Here is a 17,912-nt window from a genome sequence, read left to right on the forward strand (position 1 = left end):
TATTTCGGCAACCACTGTGTTGATGGATAGAAAGACAGACAGACAGATAGATAGACAGATAGATAGATAGATAGATAGATAGATAGATAGATAGATAGATAGATAGATAAAAATTATGAAAGTAAGACAGTACAGTACGCTGGTACAAATGTATAAAATGCTGGAAAAACCTAATGCTTTACTAATTATATGTTTTCATTGCCGTTATACCACTGCTACAGTGCTGTCAGTGACACACAGCTGATTTGGGGTCAGACGTGGCACGTGATGCTTTTGATGTCACCGAGGATAGAGCGCGTGCCAATTAAAGGGGAGGATTCCTTTGACGGCGTGCGCGCATACAGGACATCATGACGTCACGCGCCACGCTCAACTACAGGGAAAAAGAAACCTAGAAGAGAATTTTCAGGGATCCGTCCAAATAAAAGCGCTCGTTACCATGACCGAAGAAAATATCTTCCTGTTCGTCCCGAATTTGATCGGTGAGTCAATCGAACGAGTTAACGAACGCGGATCGTCAGCGCGCGACAGTTCGGCGCACGTTTAACCGCGGCTGCCAGCCTGACTGATAGTTATTTCGTTAAAAACATATGTATATAAAGGTCACGTATGGTTTGTTTAAATATGCATCGAGTCTGTACGACTGTACTAGCGTCCAGTCTGCATGATCGTTGTGTTTTACAGCGGTTGTTTTGACTTCCTGCTGATGTTTGACCTGATGCTATAGGCTGTCACTGTAATGTATTAGACTGAGTGAAGCTCAACGTCACATTCATAATTGGGGGCACTTTAAATTCTGCATATAGGGTAAATACAGGTAGAATGGGACGCAAAATGGGAAAAAGTGTCCCTATCAACCTGAATTCACTTCTATCTGCCTCCACTTTTGAGTGCAATGCACACACCTCAAAAACGATAATCAATATTACTTCCTTTCCCTCTTGCAGACATCTCTTCTCTGTTTTTTGACACGAGAGCGGGACAACCTGTCACTTACATTATATCACAAAAATGGCAAACCACAACGATCCAATCAATTCCCACCCTACATTTTTTCTTCAAGGATCTGTATCACTCAGATATACATCATGATATGGAAGAAAAGACTATAGCTACTTCCGTTTCATGCCGACATTAATTCGTAGTACCTGTGTATGCATGTACTCTTCCTTTTTATATGCTTTCTTTGAATCTTTTTCCACACTTTCAATAGGATATGCCCGTATTGTACTGGCTCTGGTATCCTTCTACTTGATGCCCTGCTGCCCGGGTCCGGCTGTGTTTTGTTACCTACTCAGTGCCCTGTTGGATGCCTTCGATGGACATGCAGCCCGTGCTCTTAATCAAGGTAGTGATCTGCAGCTCTGTGTCATACGTTATCCCTCTTTTTGTGCTGTGCTCACTCTTTGTACTCATCCCTGCCTTTTCCTTAGGTACAAAGTTTGGTGCCATGCTGGACATGTTGACTGACCGCTGTGCCACCATGTGTTTGCTGGTGAATCTGGCACTGCTGTACCCGTCCTACACGTTCCTGTTTCAGCTCAGCATGTGTTTGGACGTGGCCAGCCACTGGCTGCACCTGCACAGGTGTGTCCAATATTTTATCCAATAAAGGCATTAGGCATTAGTCCTAAAAAACGATGCATTTGTGAACTTCTGGTTCCATTGTCCCAAGGTCAATGTGTTGTTGTTGTTTTTTTTGGTGAAAAGCTTGAAATAAGGTTTGTGGTTGACATAAGCTCAAGATATTTTGACACTTTATACGACATAAAATACATAAGTAATAGACCACATGTGATTTTTTTTTTTTGTCATGTGATTCATTATCCAAAAATCAATGGAAAAATCCTGTTTTTGCCGAGGGAACAAGGGTGATGCTAACTTCCGGATTGACCTACAAAATTACATCATTCCTGCATAACTCTATGGCCACGTACACACTCAGCTAAATTCGGTTGTCAATTCACCTTTAAGTGCTTAATTCTGTTCTGTGCACACACACAGTTCAGTCATTTAAGGGAGTGACAACCGCATTTACAGAATTCTACACAATGTGTACTGAACCAAACTGAACAACTATTTTTTTAATGGCGTTTAAAAAGTAAACCACAGGGAAAGAGGTACAAGCTTTGACTCATTTGTATTGAAGAACAAGCCCATAATAAACATAAATAGATCCAAATGCTTTTTATTGCAAATAAGATATTCGGTCTACAGTTGCCCCCTTTATTCATTCCATTATAAACCGTTTTGCTTTATGAGCCAGGCCTAAACAACAACAAGCCCAAAAACTCTTATGATAAGAGGACATGGCGAAGCAGCCTTCCAAGCATAAAACACAACGCCTCTGTCAATGGTGGTTTGGTTCAAATTAAGTCTTTGACAGCTGTAATATTATCTTGGTCAAAAATACGGTAGTATATACCAAAAGCGTGAGAGGCCAGAACGTTGCTATGGTTACCGATGTGTCAAGCATTGCTATTTTGGGAGTGAGTTGTGTTCCATACACACACAAAACAATAATTTAGGGGATTAACTCCCGTATTAAAGCTGTTCACTCCTGAAACTTTACAGTGTGTACGTGGCCTATAAGCACCAACTGATATGTGCATGCATAAAGCAGTTGATTCAAGACCGTACTTAGAGGCTTAGAAATCTCTCTTTATGTTTACAGATGATCTCACTCCAAGCTGATACACTTAGGCACAGGCTACATAGTCATTTTGTCTAGACTGGCACTGTTCACTTGTGCAACATGGGACCCCACTGCAACCCCCGCACATAGCTCTCTGATGCACGCTACACTTGTCTAATTGCTAATTTGCTGTCTGCTTTCATTCCAGTGAAATTGCCAAATGAAATGCACCTCCATTACTGATATAATACTACTGACAAACATTTGCAGTTTTATTGTTCAAAAAGTCTTGAGCTATATTTGAAAGCACAATCTCTCCCATTTATTGGGAGAATTATACCTCTAGACCCCCGGTATTGCAAAGATTTAGACCTACATTGTAACAATTTATACTAATCCTTATTAAAATCAGTAATTTAGATGCATATCAGAATATTGGTTCATGTTCATTTCAAATAATCAGAAATTATTTTATATATCTTCTCTTAGAGTACAAAATGGATCTCCGCTGAGCCCTAGAATTCAGTTTTATTATTTAATTTATTTATGCATTTTATAGTAAATGTACCTATGCATAAATCATCGTTAAAAGTTGGCATGAAATGGAAATGGAAACCTTATCTATTTTGCAAATGCATTTTAATGATCTTACTGGCTGTGATTTTTCTTAATTCTTTTAGTTATCAAAATCAATAACCAACACTAATAGATGATGTAATGCATTTCAGAACATGAGAAAATGAATGTAGATACAAATAAAACCTTCATTGATCTCCACAGACCTCTAGAATCCAATTTTATAATATAATATTTAAATATATTGTATTTAATTGAAGTACCTCTGTGACTTACATAAATCGTTTTAATAATATATGGGTGTCTTTTTTCTGGTTCTTTTCTTCCAGTTCCATGATGAAGGGCGCAACTAGTCACAAAACCATTGACCTCTCTGGAAACCCCATCTTACGACTCTACTACACATCCAGGGTATCATCCTCACTCACGCTCGCTCATTCACACAGTCAGAAACTTCCATCAAAACCTTAATGGGTTGTTCTTAAAGTATGCATATCTAGTGAAGAAGTTCACATGTACTGGCTGTTCTGACATCAGTGTTTTTTCCACAGCCGGTGCTGTTTTTTATGTGTATGGGGAACGAACTGTTCTTCTGTCTGCTTTACATAATGTACTACATCGAGGAACCCCAGGGTGAGAATCGGCAGGCTCTTTCTGACTGTCTTGCTTTATTATTTCCTTTTGCCAGTTTTATTCATTGAAGTAGTGTTGAATTCATATGCACACACTACAACAAAGTTAAAGGACACAGATTACATTTGACTAAAATATTGGTTGCATCATATTTTTGAACTACTTCTCTCGTTCTGTCCAGTGTGGCTGCAATGGCTGCTGGGAGTTTGTGCCGTGGTCTCTCTGCTGAAGTCTGGCATAAGTCTCCTCCACCTCATCACCGCCTCCCGCAACATGGCTGCCATCGACGTGGCTGACCGTGAGAGAGAGCGGAGCAAAGCACAGTGATGGATGAGACGATACACAAACCAAGAAGACAGAGACGAAGGCAGAGCGAAGATGATGAGCAGAAAAAGTGTTATGAGAACATCGGCAAGTATAGATGAGGATGAGATCATGGAAATCAATCACGGGACCTTGCAAAGCCTCACTGAGAATTTATATTTATTTGAATATAGATTATCAATGGTATGATACCAGGGGAAATACCTTACGAGTTTCATCCATATTCCTGTAGTTGTAATAGTTTCCCATTTCTGTTGATGGAACTAGTTGCACTATGAGTGGACCATATTTATGTCATCTTTGGGGTGTCATCATAGTATTTTTATTTATTTGTTTGGTTGTTTTATTTGTTAATTGAATAATCATGCATAATTTTAATGGGATTTAGAATAGCTCAGCTGTTTAAAAGCAACATTTCCAAACACGCATTCACATAAAAGACAGGCACATTCCACACTTCAGCTGAAAGTCACTTGAGTGTCACTGTATTTGGTGTTTGTTTTATCATTAGTTGTGTGGTATTTAATTATAAACTGAACTGTCTGTAAATGAGCCTGTTTTTTTTATTAGACTTTTATGTTTTTGTTGCATTTATCTGTTTGAATATTAGTTTGAAGAGTGTGAAGCCATTATTATATTATACAAGTAGCTCTGCCATTATTTTTGTCCAAAGCCTTCTGAATGTATTATTGGGTTGTGGTAGAGGAGTAGACGCACTGTTTTAGAGCTGTTGTTATATAAATGATCAGAATTATGAGAATTATACAATTGTGGAGAAAAGTATTTTGTACTGTAACAGGTGATTTGACAATAAAGTTATCCTGACACCAAGATGCAGCTGTTATTTCTTTCAATTACAACAGCCCTGTTAGTGTTACTGATGATATGTTATCTATGTTAGTGTGTACGGTTTCCTTTTGCTGAATTTCAAGAGCATTTAGCATTTAATCCAACATATTATGTGTGATGTTTTTGGTTTGTTTTCATGACTACAACAATGTATGAAAACAAGACAGCCTTTATGCTGCTGGTGTAATGTTCAGTGAACGTTGAAGGGACGTTCTCTGTACCATGACGCGCACAGCCTAAAATAAACGTTCAATTTCCAGTCAGAAATGCGTCTGAAAAAGCGCTTTTCTGAGAGAAAAAATATATATTGCACTGGGAACCAAAAAAAAACTTTGGTTGGGAGTGAGTCTGATATATGTGTTTAATCCCATTGGGCGCGTACAATTATTATCGGCAGTGATCTAGAGCCGCTTATTATTTACCGCAGCTGCGTCTGCGTGCGTCTTTGCCTTTAAGGACCTGCGACATTTTTTTCCCCCATACGAACGTCCAGTTGTCTACCACAGATAATCTTTGTGTTGTAGACTTAGGTTTTAGAGAAGGATGCGCTGATGGTGTCTTTAAACTGATCTCGATGTTTATGGTGTAATTTGCGTCGGCTGAACGCAAACGCCGAAGGGGCGCGAGAGGACGACACCGCGCTCGAGAGCATCGCGTGGAGGAGGGGACGAAGACACAAGAGGGGGTGTTCACTCAAAATATACTATCCCTTTAAAACAAGGGGGACACGGCGGTGGGGGAGAGATAGCGGGGCAGAGAAGACGGGATAAAAAAAGAAAAGGAAGAAAGAGCGAGGGTGGGAGGGTGAGAGTATTGCAGGAAAAAAAAGGAAAAAATGTCATCCTCTCGATTGAAATGCCGAGGCGGAGCCATGGACGACGACCGGTGAACCGCTCGCCTGACACGAATGAGATTTAACGCAACGCCGAGGCTCGCGCAGATGCCGCTCGGGGCCTGGATGGAGAATCTTATAATAAAAAAAATGATGGAAATATTTTTATCAACGCCATGCTACCGCTGAGAGCAAATGAAACATTAAACTGCCATTGTAATTGTATTATCCTTGCATGAATTATTGCACATCGGTCTAATTAACAAGAAAACATAAAATGCAGAAATTAATTTTATATTAAATTTTAAGCATGATTGGCCACTGTTATGTGGCAATGAGGTGTTAATAACAGGGACTGTGATTGACAGCTGTCATTTCTTAATGGTTTTTAGTATTTTGGAATAGGGTAAAATGGATATTAATTTATGAGTGTCAGAGCAATTTGCAGTCTTTCACTTTTTAAATTTCAATAACATCTTTATACATATGGTAGTTTTACATTTTGAATACAAAGCATATATACATGTGATAAAATAGTGGAAGAAGTCGTTCGTTGTGGGGGAAAAATCGACTAGTTGATTTCAAACGGCATCTGTCCTGTTCTACACGTCATGATGGATGCAGCTTGGAGCAATTTCCTCTTTCAGGTAAGACAAAGATTATATGTCATATAATCATGTCAATAGCTATTTTGTTATTTAATTAAAATTAATGTCATAATAGTTAGCATTTGTCCATAATGTACTTTCATTCACAAGTTAAGGCAAAAGAATGTTTAAAATCTGTGATTTTGCCCCTTCTCACAGACAACTCCGCCTTCACAGTCCCAAACTGACGCGACCCTCCAATCAGATCTTCTCCCGGAGCTCACGGATCCCGCTCAGGACCCGCCCCCTGAGCACATAGCCCCGCCCCCATCCACGGTGGACACAGCAGCGCTAAATGAGGAGCCTGTACCGGGTGAGGGAGGGGCAAAAGAGGACGGTGGGAAGGGAGAAAACGAGGTTAGACTGTTTGTAGTTGTGACTTTAGTGGCTGCTGGAGATTGGAGAATAATGTAGCCTGAATGGGTGAGAATGCTGATGGATCCATTTATTTGCATACGGTTGGAATATTATTAAGGATGCCTGCACGTTTTCTCTCTGTGCTACATTTGGGTTCCGGCAATAAATAATTTCCTCCATAAGGAAATTGATTTTGAACAATAACTTATAAACCTTTTAAGACCATCAAAATCCATCCAGAATCCGTGGTATTTGCTTCTGCTGAAGCCGTCAGCCCGCATTATGCTTATTTTTATTTTGAAATAATTGTGTGTAACAGTGGAATTCCCGGTGAAAAAAATTACACCAATCAGAGAGTGGAAAAAAAGTAACACGCTTCAAAAAAGCTCTTTAGCTCCACCCACTCCCATGAAGCACTGCGAACGACGTAATCGAGTCGATTTCTCTACACTCTCAAAATACTGAAACGTTTGTATACATGCATAATTTGCAATAAACTTATAATATATTGTTTTATAGATATAATCAACATTTGTAAATGAATAGTTTTATATTTCTCCATCATTTTTATTTTGATTATGCTGTTCGCAATGCTTCATGGGATTGTAGTTCTTTCCCTCAGTAAAGCCGCTTAGTACAGAGTCTTGTACCTTTTGTATTTTAGTCTGATTTTCAAATTTTTTCAAAAGAAATGCTTCGAATCAAAGTTTGTATTGTTGTGATTCACCTCGTAGCTGGTGGGAAATCCCTATGGGAAAAAATGAATAGAAAGAATAATTCTGGAACCAGCGCTGTTGAAAATGGGAGCGGGCTCTGTTACACTCTATACCTGAAGAGAGATTTGCCATTCAGAGAAGTTGCTGTTACTATAAAAAACAGAAACCAGGTTAATGAACATGTATTTTTGTTTAATTTATTTGTTTATATATTTATATTATACAAACATAAAACAGATCGAAATCTCACAAAATGTATACTTAAAGTATGCTATACATAAAACAACAACAACAATTTTTTAGAAGCTTCGACCTTAGAGGTTTAGAGCAGCAAACATTTCAGCCAGCCATTTATGAAAGCTGGGTGGTAAGGTGGACTTCCACTCCATCAGGATCACCCTTTTAGCCGCCACCACCATAACAAACAGTTGCTGAGAATGTGTTAATGCCAAGACACCCAAGCAAAGCTAATTCAAGATCTGGACAGAAATCTTCTCCAAAAACGTTCAAATCAATGTCTTTATTGTTAACTAAAACTATTAAAAATTGGTAATTGAAATAAAGCCGAAAGAATATATATATAAGTATTAGATTAAATAATTAAAGTTAAAGAAATGTTGTCAAAAGCTGACATACAAAAATGTATAAAAATAAAACTGATAAATGAATATGAATAAAACTCGGGGGTTAAAAATCACGTTCTGGGGGGTAAAATCATAGTTTTCAAAAAAAAAATATATATATATATATTTTTACCCACAGAACGCGATTTTAACAGGGAACTGGAGCTGGTTGGTTTGGTTCAGTCTTTGAAGTCTGTACTGCGAATCTTTTTCTAATCCATTAGTTGAAAATACTCTAAAAGCAAGAGAATGATAAAATACATAGATAAAGCATTTTTTGCACTTAAGTTTGATGCATTAGTGCAGCAACAACAAAAAAATCCATCCAGTTTTTGTCAGCAAATGGAGAGAAAGAAACTGGAGAATGAAATCGCCCATGTGATTTCACATCTTATTGTAATTACTGCGTCCAAGCTCTTAAGTAGGAACTTTGAAAGGAGCGTAGTATGTTTTAGAGTTCTTTCCTAATCCTAGCCTAGGTGTTTGTTTGCAACAAATATTCTACACCTGTGTATGCATAGCATACTGAAAGTGTCTTTTAACCTTCTCTTTCCCAGTGAAGCCAGTCACGCGACCAGCCCGGCCCGCACACATCTGCTCCATATGTAATAAGCAGTTTAAGAACAGCTACAATCTGCGGCGTCACCAGTCTGTCCACACTGGAGTGAAGATGAAGGACAGAGCCGCTAGAGAGAAAGTAGACGGAGGGAAGGCCGGAGCACGATTGGAGAGGCAGACCATCCCTCTTTCTCTCCTCCAGCTGTCTATACCTGCCTCCATCCCTACAGCAGTCGACCCCATGGTCCATCCTTCCCCAATCTGCAATCAGCAGGTAGAAACAGTCGCTGTATCTATCGCCCCGGCAACGGTTGCCATGACAGTGAACCAGCCCCTCCCTACTGCAGTGGTGGTTACTGGGACAATGGTGCAGGTTGGGTTGATTTGTGTCTTTTGGTTAATACTTTGCATACCTTTGCTGCACTTCCCTTGTTCTTGCTTTGACATTTCCCCTCATGCCATTGTCTCTCATTTTTAACTAAAGCTATTAGGCACTTTTTATAAATTAAAAAATAGGGTCTTAAATGAATAAAAAATCTAAACCAATGGTTAGCGAAACAAGGTGCTTAACAATTAGAAAAGGTTGATCGTCAAACACAGTAGGTCAAGCTGAATTTTCTATGAGCTGTTTTATTTTTCAATTCATTTTATGTGAGGTTTGACATTATTGCAACCAGTTTCAGTTATTCCAGCCTTTAGGGTTGAATGGCTAATTTTAGACAGATTAATAGTTTTACCTATCATGTCTCATGACACAGAAACATGACATTTATGACTCTCAAATAGTAAATGGGACACTAATTTGTATACTATTCATGGAAAGTGCCATTTAACATTATTTCATCATTTTTTCTCTCCCGTAATGAACTAAAATAGTCGGTTTCAAACATTCTACCTCCCAATTCCCAAGACTGCAAAAATCAGGCTATGGCGTCAGCAGTTGTGTAACATGGTCTCATTCCTGCTCTCACCTCATTTGTTGAACACTTACAGTCAGTTGGTTAGTAGGTCAGCAAACATTGTGCTTGCTGTACCCAGAAGACACTGAAAGATTTGCTGTGGCTCTAAACACAAAAACTTGTTTCATAAAATCTGAAATTCTGTGTTACTGTTTTTCAGGCTGCACCGAATTGCAACATCAACGATAACCTAAGTAATCCCACCCCGATTCAAATATCTATCCCAATAACAAACCCGTTACCCATCAATCCAACTCCCAATCCTAATCCCAACCCCAACCCTAACCCCAATCCAGTCAGGAAGAACCATGCCTGTGAGGCATGTGGGAAGGCGTTCAGGGACGTGTACCATCTTAACCGGCATCGGTTGTCCCATTCGGATGAGAAGCCGTATTCCTGTCCAATCTGCCAACAGCGGTTTAAGAGAAAGGATCGAATGAGTTATCATGTTCGGTCACACCAGGGAGGAGTGGAAAAACCCTACGTGTGTCCGCACTGCGCCAAGGGCTTCTCACGGTAAGAGAAAAAGCTTTGCTCAACTGCACACTAGTTGCATAAACATACTTCATCCATCAGTGAGCTGAGATTATGAGGACAAACTGTTTATCAGGCCAGTGCACAGCAGGTTTCAGCGGTGAGCATTATACTGCAGTTCTGACAGTGGTCGAGGACTCTGAGTGTTTAACTGAAAGCTATGGAGAAATGACCTAATTACTAATTTGAGACTGAAAATAGGTTAGTGATGAGGAAAAAATCACCTGTCTGTATTTATCAATCTGTCTCATATATTTCAACATACATCCATATGCAGAGCACTACAATAAGTCGAGCCAATAGCAAAAAAAAAATGTTTTAGCCTGGTCTCATTTTCACTTGACCGTAGGCCTATAAAGTAACATTACTATTTTTAATGTTTTTGAAAGAAGTCTCTCATCAAGCCTGCATTTTTCTGATCAAAAATACAGAAAAAAAAGTAATATTGTAAAATGTAATTATTCCTGATGCAAAGCTGAATTTTCAGCATTACTCCAGTCTTGATCCTTCAGAAATCATTCTAATATTATGATAATATAAATATTTATATTTTAAATAAATGTTGTTCTTTTTAACTTTTTATTCATCAATAAATCCTGAAAATGTATATAAAAATGTATAAAAAATATATATTAAGCAGCACAACTGTTTTCAACATTGACAATAACTGAGTATCAAATCAGTATATTAGAATGATTTCTGATAGAATGTTACAAGTTCTAGAAATGGATTTCTAGAGTCCTGGAAAAAAATTAAAAATGAATTCTGAAGGATCATGTGATACTGAAAACTGGAGCAATGATGCTGAAAATTCAGCTTTACCATCACAGTAATAAATTACATTTTATAATATATTAAAATAGAAAAGAGTATTTTAAAAAATATATATTTTTCAAATAAATGCAGCATTGGTGAGCATGAAAGACTTCTTTCAAAAACAAAAAATCTTACCAACTCCAAACTTAAAATATACATATATATAGTATAAACTACATTATATTATATATAAAATTCATTATATTATATTATTTTTATGTATAACTATAGTTCCAGCAGCTCATCTGATAAAATCAGGTTTGATTCTCATGGTGTGCAAATGCTGATCAAAAAAAGATTTACTTTTGAATGCAGGATGGTTTGGGTAAAAGCATCTGCTACATGAAAATATGTATATAATTAACGAAAACAACTGTACAACCCATGACATCCTGCTGTTTTAAAGGAGCCCTGATGCTACAGACAGATCTCTGCTGACTGTAGTTCATATAGAGATGAAGTGCAGCATGCACTCACATGCACAAGGGTCTCTGCTGGTTACTGTGGTTTTGTGTGTATTGTATTCTTTGGTTGAGCCCTCTCTCTGTCTCCTCCAGGCCTGACCATCTCAACAGTCATGTGCGACAGGTGCACTCTACAGAAAGACCCTTCAAATGTCCGGTAATACAGATATAGCTCTACTCTTCTAGTCTCTCTGTCTTCCTCTCTGTATTTTTATTTCTCTTACTCTTTATCACTGTCTTTAACTTCCTCTTGCATGCTCTATGTGTTTTGATTACGTGCCTTTGATTACCTCTATTCTTCCTCAGACTTTAAAACAAAAAAAGTGTTCATTTCTTTTACTTTCTATATAATTACTTTCTATATAAACTCTTTACTTTTTATATAATCGTGAAAAAAGTATGTATTACTTTGATCTCTTATCTTTTATTATTATCATATATTTATTAAACAAAACACTTTTGTGAATGTGTATCTTTAATTATGCTGTAATATAAAACTACTGTTCAAAAGTTTGAGGTCAGTTACATTTTTTTAATGTTTTTAAAAGAAGTCACCTTATTTTCACCAAGGCTACATTTATTTGACCAGTTATACAGTAAAAACAGTATTATTGTAAACAATATTAAATAATGCTGCAATTTTAGGAAAGAAATTAATACTTTTATTCAGCATTAAATTGATCAGAAGTAACAGAAAAGGCTTTTTTACAAAATATTTTTGAAAGAATTTATGAAAGAATCCTGAAAAAGAAAATCAATTTGTTCAAATATCAAGTGTTTTCAACATTGATTATAAAAAAAATGGTTCTTTAGCACCAAATCTTACAATGATTTTTGAAGGATCATGTGACACTGAAGACTGGAGTAATGATCATAATGCAGCACAGGAATAAATTACATTTTAAAATATATTCAAATAGAATGTATTTATTTTTAATTGTAAACATATTTCAAAATATCACTGTTTTGTATTTTTGATCAAATAAATGTATCTTCGGAAAGCCTTGGACCAGAATATTCTTTTAAATCATCCTGCCTTGTTTGTTTTGGCTCTTTATCAAACTTCAGGCCATTTTATTACAGTATTGCAGAGCTCTTGCATGTGCTTCTCTGCTCATATGTGTGAAGACGTGTATGTGGGCTGCAGCCATATGTGTCTGGCAGTGCGTGTGTCGAGGATGAGTCATGATGTGCGTGATGAAGGCGAATAGGGATAGAGCTGGAATACCATGATGGAGATTGTGTTTGATGAACCGAGTTGTTTGTTTGTGCAGACCTGCGAATCCGCGTTCGCTACTAAAGACCGGTTACGAGCTCATATGATCAGACACGAGGACAAGGTTCCCTGCCACATCTGTGGCAAACTTCTCTCTCCTGCTTACATCACAGATCACATGAGGGTCCACAACCAATCACAGCATCACATCTGCCACCTCTGCAACCGCAGTGAGTCATTGATTATTTCATTTGTGGTTAGTGGTTACCTTTTATTACTATATTATTATTTGTTTATTTAAAACTTCTGTGAATGTGTATCTTTAAATATGATGTAATACACACTGCTGTTCAAACGTTTGTGGTCAGTAATTTTTTTTTTTTAATGTTTTTGAAAAAAGTCTCTTATTCTCTCTAAGGCTGCATTTATTTGATCATAAATTTAGTAATATTTTACAGGATATAAAACAGTATATTTCTATTTTAATATATTTTAAAATGTAATTTATTCCTGTGATGCAAAGCTGAATTTTTAATTACTCCAGTCTTCAGTGTCACATGATCCTTCAGAAATCATTCTAATATGATGATTTGCTGCTTAAGAAACTTTAATTATTATTATCAATGTTGAAAACAGTTGCGCTGCTTAATATTTATGTGGAAACTGATATTCTTTGATGAATAGAAGGTTAAAAAAACAGCATATATTTGAAATAGAAATCTTTCGTATTTTTTAAATATTATAAAATTCTTTACTTTTGATTTAATTTTTTTTCTTCTTCTAAAATCTTACTGACCTCAAACTTTTAAACTTTTACACGGAAACATCAGAAACATGACCTGTCAGATATAAATTCAGTAACTGGTTTCACCAAATAAAAACAAAAAAACAACTCAGCCATTTGCTTGTGAATTGGACTATGCTGGCTGTATGTTTTTGAAGGCAGCCAGTAGGCACGGCGTTTCCATTACAGATATGTGCAAAACTTTTGCGATTTTTTTTTCTTCTAAATATCGATACAAAACTATTGCGTTTCCATTAACCGATGTTATGCGACTAAAACGTCATTTTTTCATCTCGCGATAAGTCATTCCAAAAATCATGACAACGGACGTTGGTAGGTTTATATATCACAGCCACCGCTCTAGCCATTATTATTATTAATGGAAGGAAACGTAGGCGTGTTATTCAAGCATTGATGGCAAGGAAAGACCCTTATACTGTGAGCGGCACATATGAGGTGTTTCTGGGTTTTTCTCACTCATATCTGCTTCGAGGTCTTGATTGTGGCATTTCTTTGAGGTTTAGAATTCAGTATTTCTGTCATTCTTTTGTCTTTTATGAATTTAATAAAGAACTCTGTCTCGTATTCTGTCCAAACACACCGCGTCATCTACGTCAGGTGACTGTAAATGCGCAAAAACTGTTTCCATTGCAGTTTTGCGAAATATTCCTTTTTCGAATTGCCTGAAAAACCTCCTCATGCGAGCGTAAAAACTGTTTTGCGATAAATGGGAGTTTTTGCGAAATTGACGTGTTTCCATTGGGCGTATTTTCAATTCGCAATTTCAATTTGCGCAATTTGAAGGGTAATGGAAACGCGGCTAGTGACATCTTAAAAGAAAGACATGCTGACTATTTATTGTCTTTGTATTGTTTCTGACTTTTTATCTCATCAAATTTAATTCAGACTTTAACTTTTGTTAATTAACAATTTAATACATAATATTTTACTATGGCTCTGTAGACTGAATCATTCGGGCTACTTACTCTTTGGCTCAAAAGACTCTTATGAGCTGATCCTTTTAATTAATTATTTAAGAAGACTCACAAGTGTTCTATACTCTATCATGGGAGTTTAAATAAATAGAAATTAAACTGCATAGTTTGGGCACTGTTGTTCATTTTTAAAATGAATTATTTTATAATGTACCAAGTTAGGAGGTTCCCTGTATAATTTACAGCACTGAGAAGGTGACAAGAGACAACAATTACATTTTTCATAAAAATCATCCTTGTTTCCCCCTAGGTTTCACCACGCTGACGTACCTGCGCGTCCACGCTCAGAAGCACCATGGGCAAGAGTGGAAGGAGAGTGGGGTCGGCCGTGGCTCAGGCCCAGGCGGGGTGCTGTTATGCCAGCTGTGTGGGGTACACTGTAAGACGCCGACGCAGCTGCAGGGTCACATGGCCACGCACGCCAACCAAACGGACCCCAACGTTCCTTGCCCCATCAGCAGCAGCAGCAGTTCAGTGCAGACAGTGGGCACAGCCACTCCTGTTTCCAGCACTCCAGTCACAGTTGGGCTGCTGGTGACTGACTGCTCCAGCATTGCTCCTCAGAGCCACAGCTAGCCCACAGCACACCACGATGAGGGAGGGAGGGCGGGGTGGATGAAGCGGGATTAATGGGTGGGATGGGAGAAAAATGTGCAAGACGATGGGCCTAAGATGGACAGGTGAGCAAAGGAACTAGATTGATGAATCAGATATTCACAATATATTTGCAATGATTTTGCTGCCACATAATTGAAAGTTGCAGAGATTTTAATGCAATTTTAATTTGCCCATTCATTTTCCTAAAGACTGATTCCACGATCTCTGCTTGTCTTCTGATTAGTGGATGTTTTATTATTCGTATTAAGTTTGTTTCATTTCTGTGAATCAGTTCAAGTTGCCATTTAAATTAGAGATGCACCGATATGAAAATTTTGGCCGATACCGATAACCGATAATTCTTTTTATTTGAAACCGGATAACCGATATATTGGCAGATAAATCTAAATCCAAATTTTGATGTAATTTCTGAGAGCCTGATTACAAAAACAAAAGTTTCACCATTAAAATCCATGTCCCAAGCACACAATAGTAATGTTCTATATGACAGACATGTTGCATTTAACTGTCATATTTCAAGCAATTCAAAGCCATCAGGGCAAACTGATGCATCTGAAAATCTGTAAAAAATGGAAATAATTCATTATTTATCAGCTGTAATATATCGGCAAAATTTTCTTATCGGGCCGATAACGATAACATTAAAAATGAACCTATATCGACCGATACCGATATGGTGGCCGATATTTCGTGCATCCCTAATTTAAATGAATCAACAATTTGGTAATTTGGTCAAAGTCTGCATTAATTTGATAAATAATTCAGTAAAAATATTAATATTGTGAAATATTATTAGAATTTAAAATAACTGTTTTCTATTTGAATCTGTTATAAATGTAATTTATTCCTGTGTTGGTAAAGCTGAATTTTCAGCATCATTACTCCAGTCTGTCACATGATCCTTCAGAAATCATTCTAATATGATGATTTGATGATCAAGAAACATTTATCGTCTTCATCAATGTTGAAAACAGTTGTGCTGCTTAATAATTTTGTGGAAATCGAGGAAATAGAATTCGTAATAACATTATAAATGCCTTTACTGGTCCAAAATGATGGTCCAAAAAACATCTAAAAAAAAGAAAAAGATAAAACCCCCCACATTTCTAGCCACTGTAGAGAAAATGAATAAATATTTAGATATTTGCATACAATCATATTTCTCTATTAATAAACAAATTACATAAAAAATAGCAAAAGAAATTAGCTATATCACTCAGCACTAATGTTAAGTGATAATAAAAAAAAAAATCTGTTTTTGTAATTTATATTGTCCACATTTTTGATGTAATTTGTTTATTAATAGAGAAATGTGATTGTATGCAAATCAGCATTACCAATCAAACCTCACCTGTTTTCTCATTCCACAAGGATAGCCATGGAAACCTGCCCCTCCCATCCACCTCAAATCTTGCTGCCACTGTGCTGGACATGAATGACTCTCCTCAAAACAAGTGTGACTTTTGAATGAACTCAAGAAACATGAACCTGCTTCAGATTCACTTTTATGTGCAGACCGAGCAGCAAGTCTCACTGGATTGCGTATTCTTTGATCTGGTCTGATGGATACAGTCTAAATATGGATACAGTGTTTTGAAGAAGAGCCTGCGAAGATCTGATAGACACCTGGTTTGGGTGTCGCTACATTTTCCTGCAAAGTCCCATTGGAGAGATCACTGGTTTTAAATGTAGGCTGTTATTAAGTGCTGTCCCAGTTCATTATTTAAAAAAAAAAAAAATCCACTGTTGAGGAATGTAGAGCACTGAGAGGAATCGACACATTATGCATCCCAACCATTTCCTTATATTATAATGGCTCATATCTACATGATCTTGAAGTTCAGGAAGAGATGCATTTTATAAATGAATTTAGGAGATTATTCCATCATAAATGATCTTGACATGAATGACAACATTTAAGGGGATCAAATATAGTGCCATTTCCTCTCATGTAAACGTGGTCACAAGGACAAAATATTTATATTTGCAATGTACATAGTATACGTGAATACTAAAAATGTGTCTATTGTTCATTGCCTCCTTTGATATTTTTCTCATTGATATCGATATATTATTATTATTTTTTTGGACTCAAGACGTTAAACAAATGTAACAATGTTGATTATATTGAATAAGATCTGTAACCTATGTTTCCAATTATGTTTGTGTTAATGCTTGTTTAACGCCAATATGTGTTGGTGTCGATGTGCTCCTATCCTAATTAATCTATGTATAATGAACATGCACCTAATTATACTGAATTTAACTATTGCTGTCTCGCTTGCTTTATTGAGATATCATGTGTATGTGCATTTATCTATTTGAATCACGGTTGCTATAGTGATAAAAATGATTCTTTTGAAAGAAAAGGAGGATTTTTTTCCTAATACGGTACACAACATAATACCATTTTTTTGTAACGTGAACTATTAGATATGTTATTCAAAAAAACTATCTAATATAAAATAAATATAGCACAAAACATAGCTAATTTTGAAAACATCAAATGCCTGTCTCACCTCAGAGGTCTCAAACTTTCAAACTATACAACAATTAATATCATAGGTCATAATATTTTATATATTTAGCTTCAGTTTTTAGTTTTAAGGTGCTTTATTGGCATGGCAAATATTCATATTGTCAAAGCCTTTACAGCATTGCTATGTAAAATACAATATAAAAGGTGCAAAATGACAATCAACATAATTTAAGAAAAAACTGTCTAATTGACAGTTATCACTAAATATAGGCCCGGTTTCACAGACAGGGCTTAGAT

The 17,912-nt window shown here is 36.8% G+C and overlaps 2 protein-coding genes across 4 annotated transcripts; both read left to right on the forward strand.

Moving 5' to 3' along the window:
• The first annotated feature begins 320 nt into the window (after positions 1-320).
• On the forward strand, positions 321-4,999 carry cdipt (CDP-diacylglycerol--inositol 3-phosphatidyltransferase (phosphatidylinositol synthase)). The gene is made up of 6 exons (XM_084115714.1): positions 321-482; positions 1,214-1,348; positions 1,434-1,587; positions 3,541-3,622; positions 3,763-3,844; positions 4,026-4,999. The coding sequence occupies exons 1-6, from the start codon at positions 440-442 to the stop codon at positions 4,169-4,171; spliced, it is 642 nt and encodes a 213-aa protein (XP_083971840.1). The 5' UTR covers positions 321-439; the 3' UTR covers positions 4,172-4,999.
• Positions 5,000-5,464: 465 nt separating this feature from the next.
• Positions 5,465-17,405, forward strand: maza (MYC-associated zinc finger protein a (purine-binding transcription factor)). Of its 3 annotated transcripts, none has more exons than XM_084115584.1 (8): positions 5,465-6,496; positions 6,656-6,809; positions 8,750-9,123; positions 9,870-10,225; positions 11,617-11,680; positions 12,798-12,969; positions 14,769-15,198; positions 16,508-17,405. In XM_084115584.1, exons 1-7 carry the CDS (start codon positions 6,461-6,463, stop codon positions 15,092-15,094), a joined length of 1,482 nt encoding a protein of 493 aa, XP_083971710.1. In that variant the 5' UTR covers positions 5,465-6,460; the 3' UTR covers positions 15,095-15,198; positions 16,508-17,405. The 3 variants fall into 3 exon arrangements, with proteins under 3 accessions (XP_083971710.1, XP_083971711.1, XP_083971709.1); XM_084115585.1 differs by having other exon boundaries at positions 5,473-6,496; positions 12,798-12,995; positions 16,513-17,405; XM_084115583.1 differs by having other exon boundaries at positions 5,473-6,496; positions 16,513-17,405.
• Positions 17,406-17,912: the final 507 nt, after the last annotated feature.

Source organism: Abramis brama, assembly GCF_963993115.1.
Source record: "Abramis brama genome assembly, chromosome: 1".
In the NCBI taxonomy this organism is placed as follows: Eukaryota; Metazoa; Chordata; class Actinopteri; order Cypriniformes; family Leuciscidae; genus Abramis; species Abramis brama.

Bases quoted from the DNA above. Each gene is read 5' to 3' on its own strand.
- cdipt (XM_084115714.1), top strand. From the start codon at position 440: ATGACCGAAGAAAATATCTTCCTGTTCGTCCCGAATTTGATCG. The intron at 1,349-1,433 runs GTAGTGATCTGC...CCTTTTCCTTAG, and splicing joins AGCCCGTGCTCTTAATCAAG to GTACAAAGTTTGGTGCCATG. The intron at 3,845-4,025 runs GTGAGAATCGGC...CGTTCTGTCCAG, and splicing joins CTACATCGAGGAACCCCAGG to TGTGGCTGCAATGGCTGCTG.
- maza (XM_084115584.1), top strand. From the start codon at position 6,461: ATGATGGATGCAGCTTGGAGCAATTTCCTCTTTCAG. The intron at 6,497-6,655 runs GTAAGACAAAGA...CCCTTCTCACAG, and splicing joins GGAGCAATTTCCTCTTTCAG to ACAACTCCGCCTTCACAGTC. The intron at 6,810-8,749 runs GTGAGGGAGGGG...TCTCTTTCCCAG, and splicing joins AAATGAGGAGCCTGTACCGG to TGAAGCCAGTCACGCGACCA.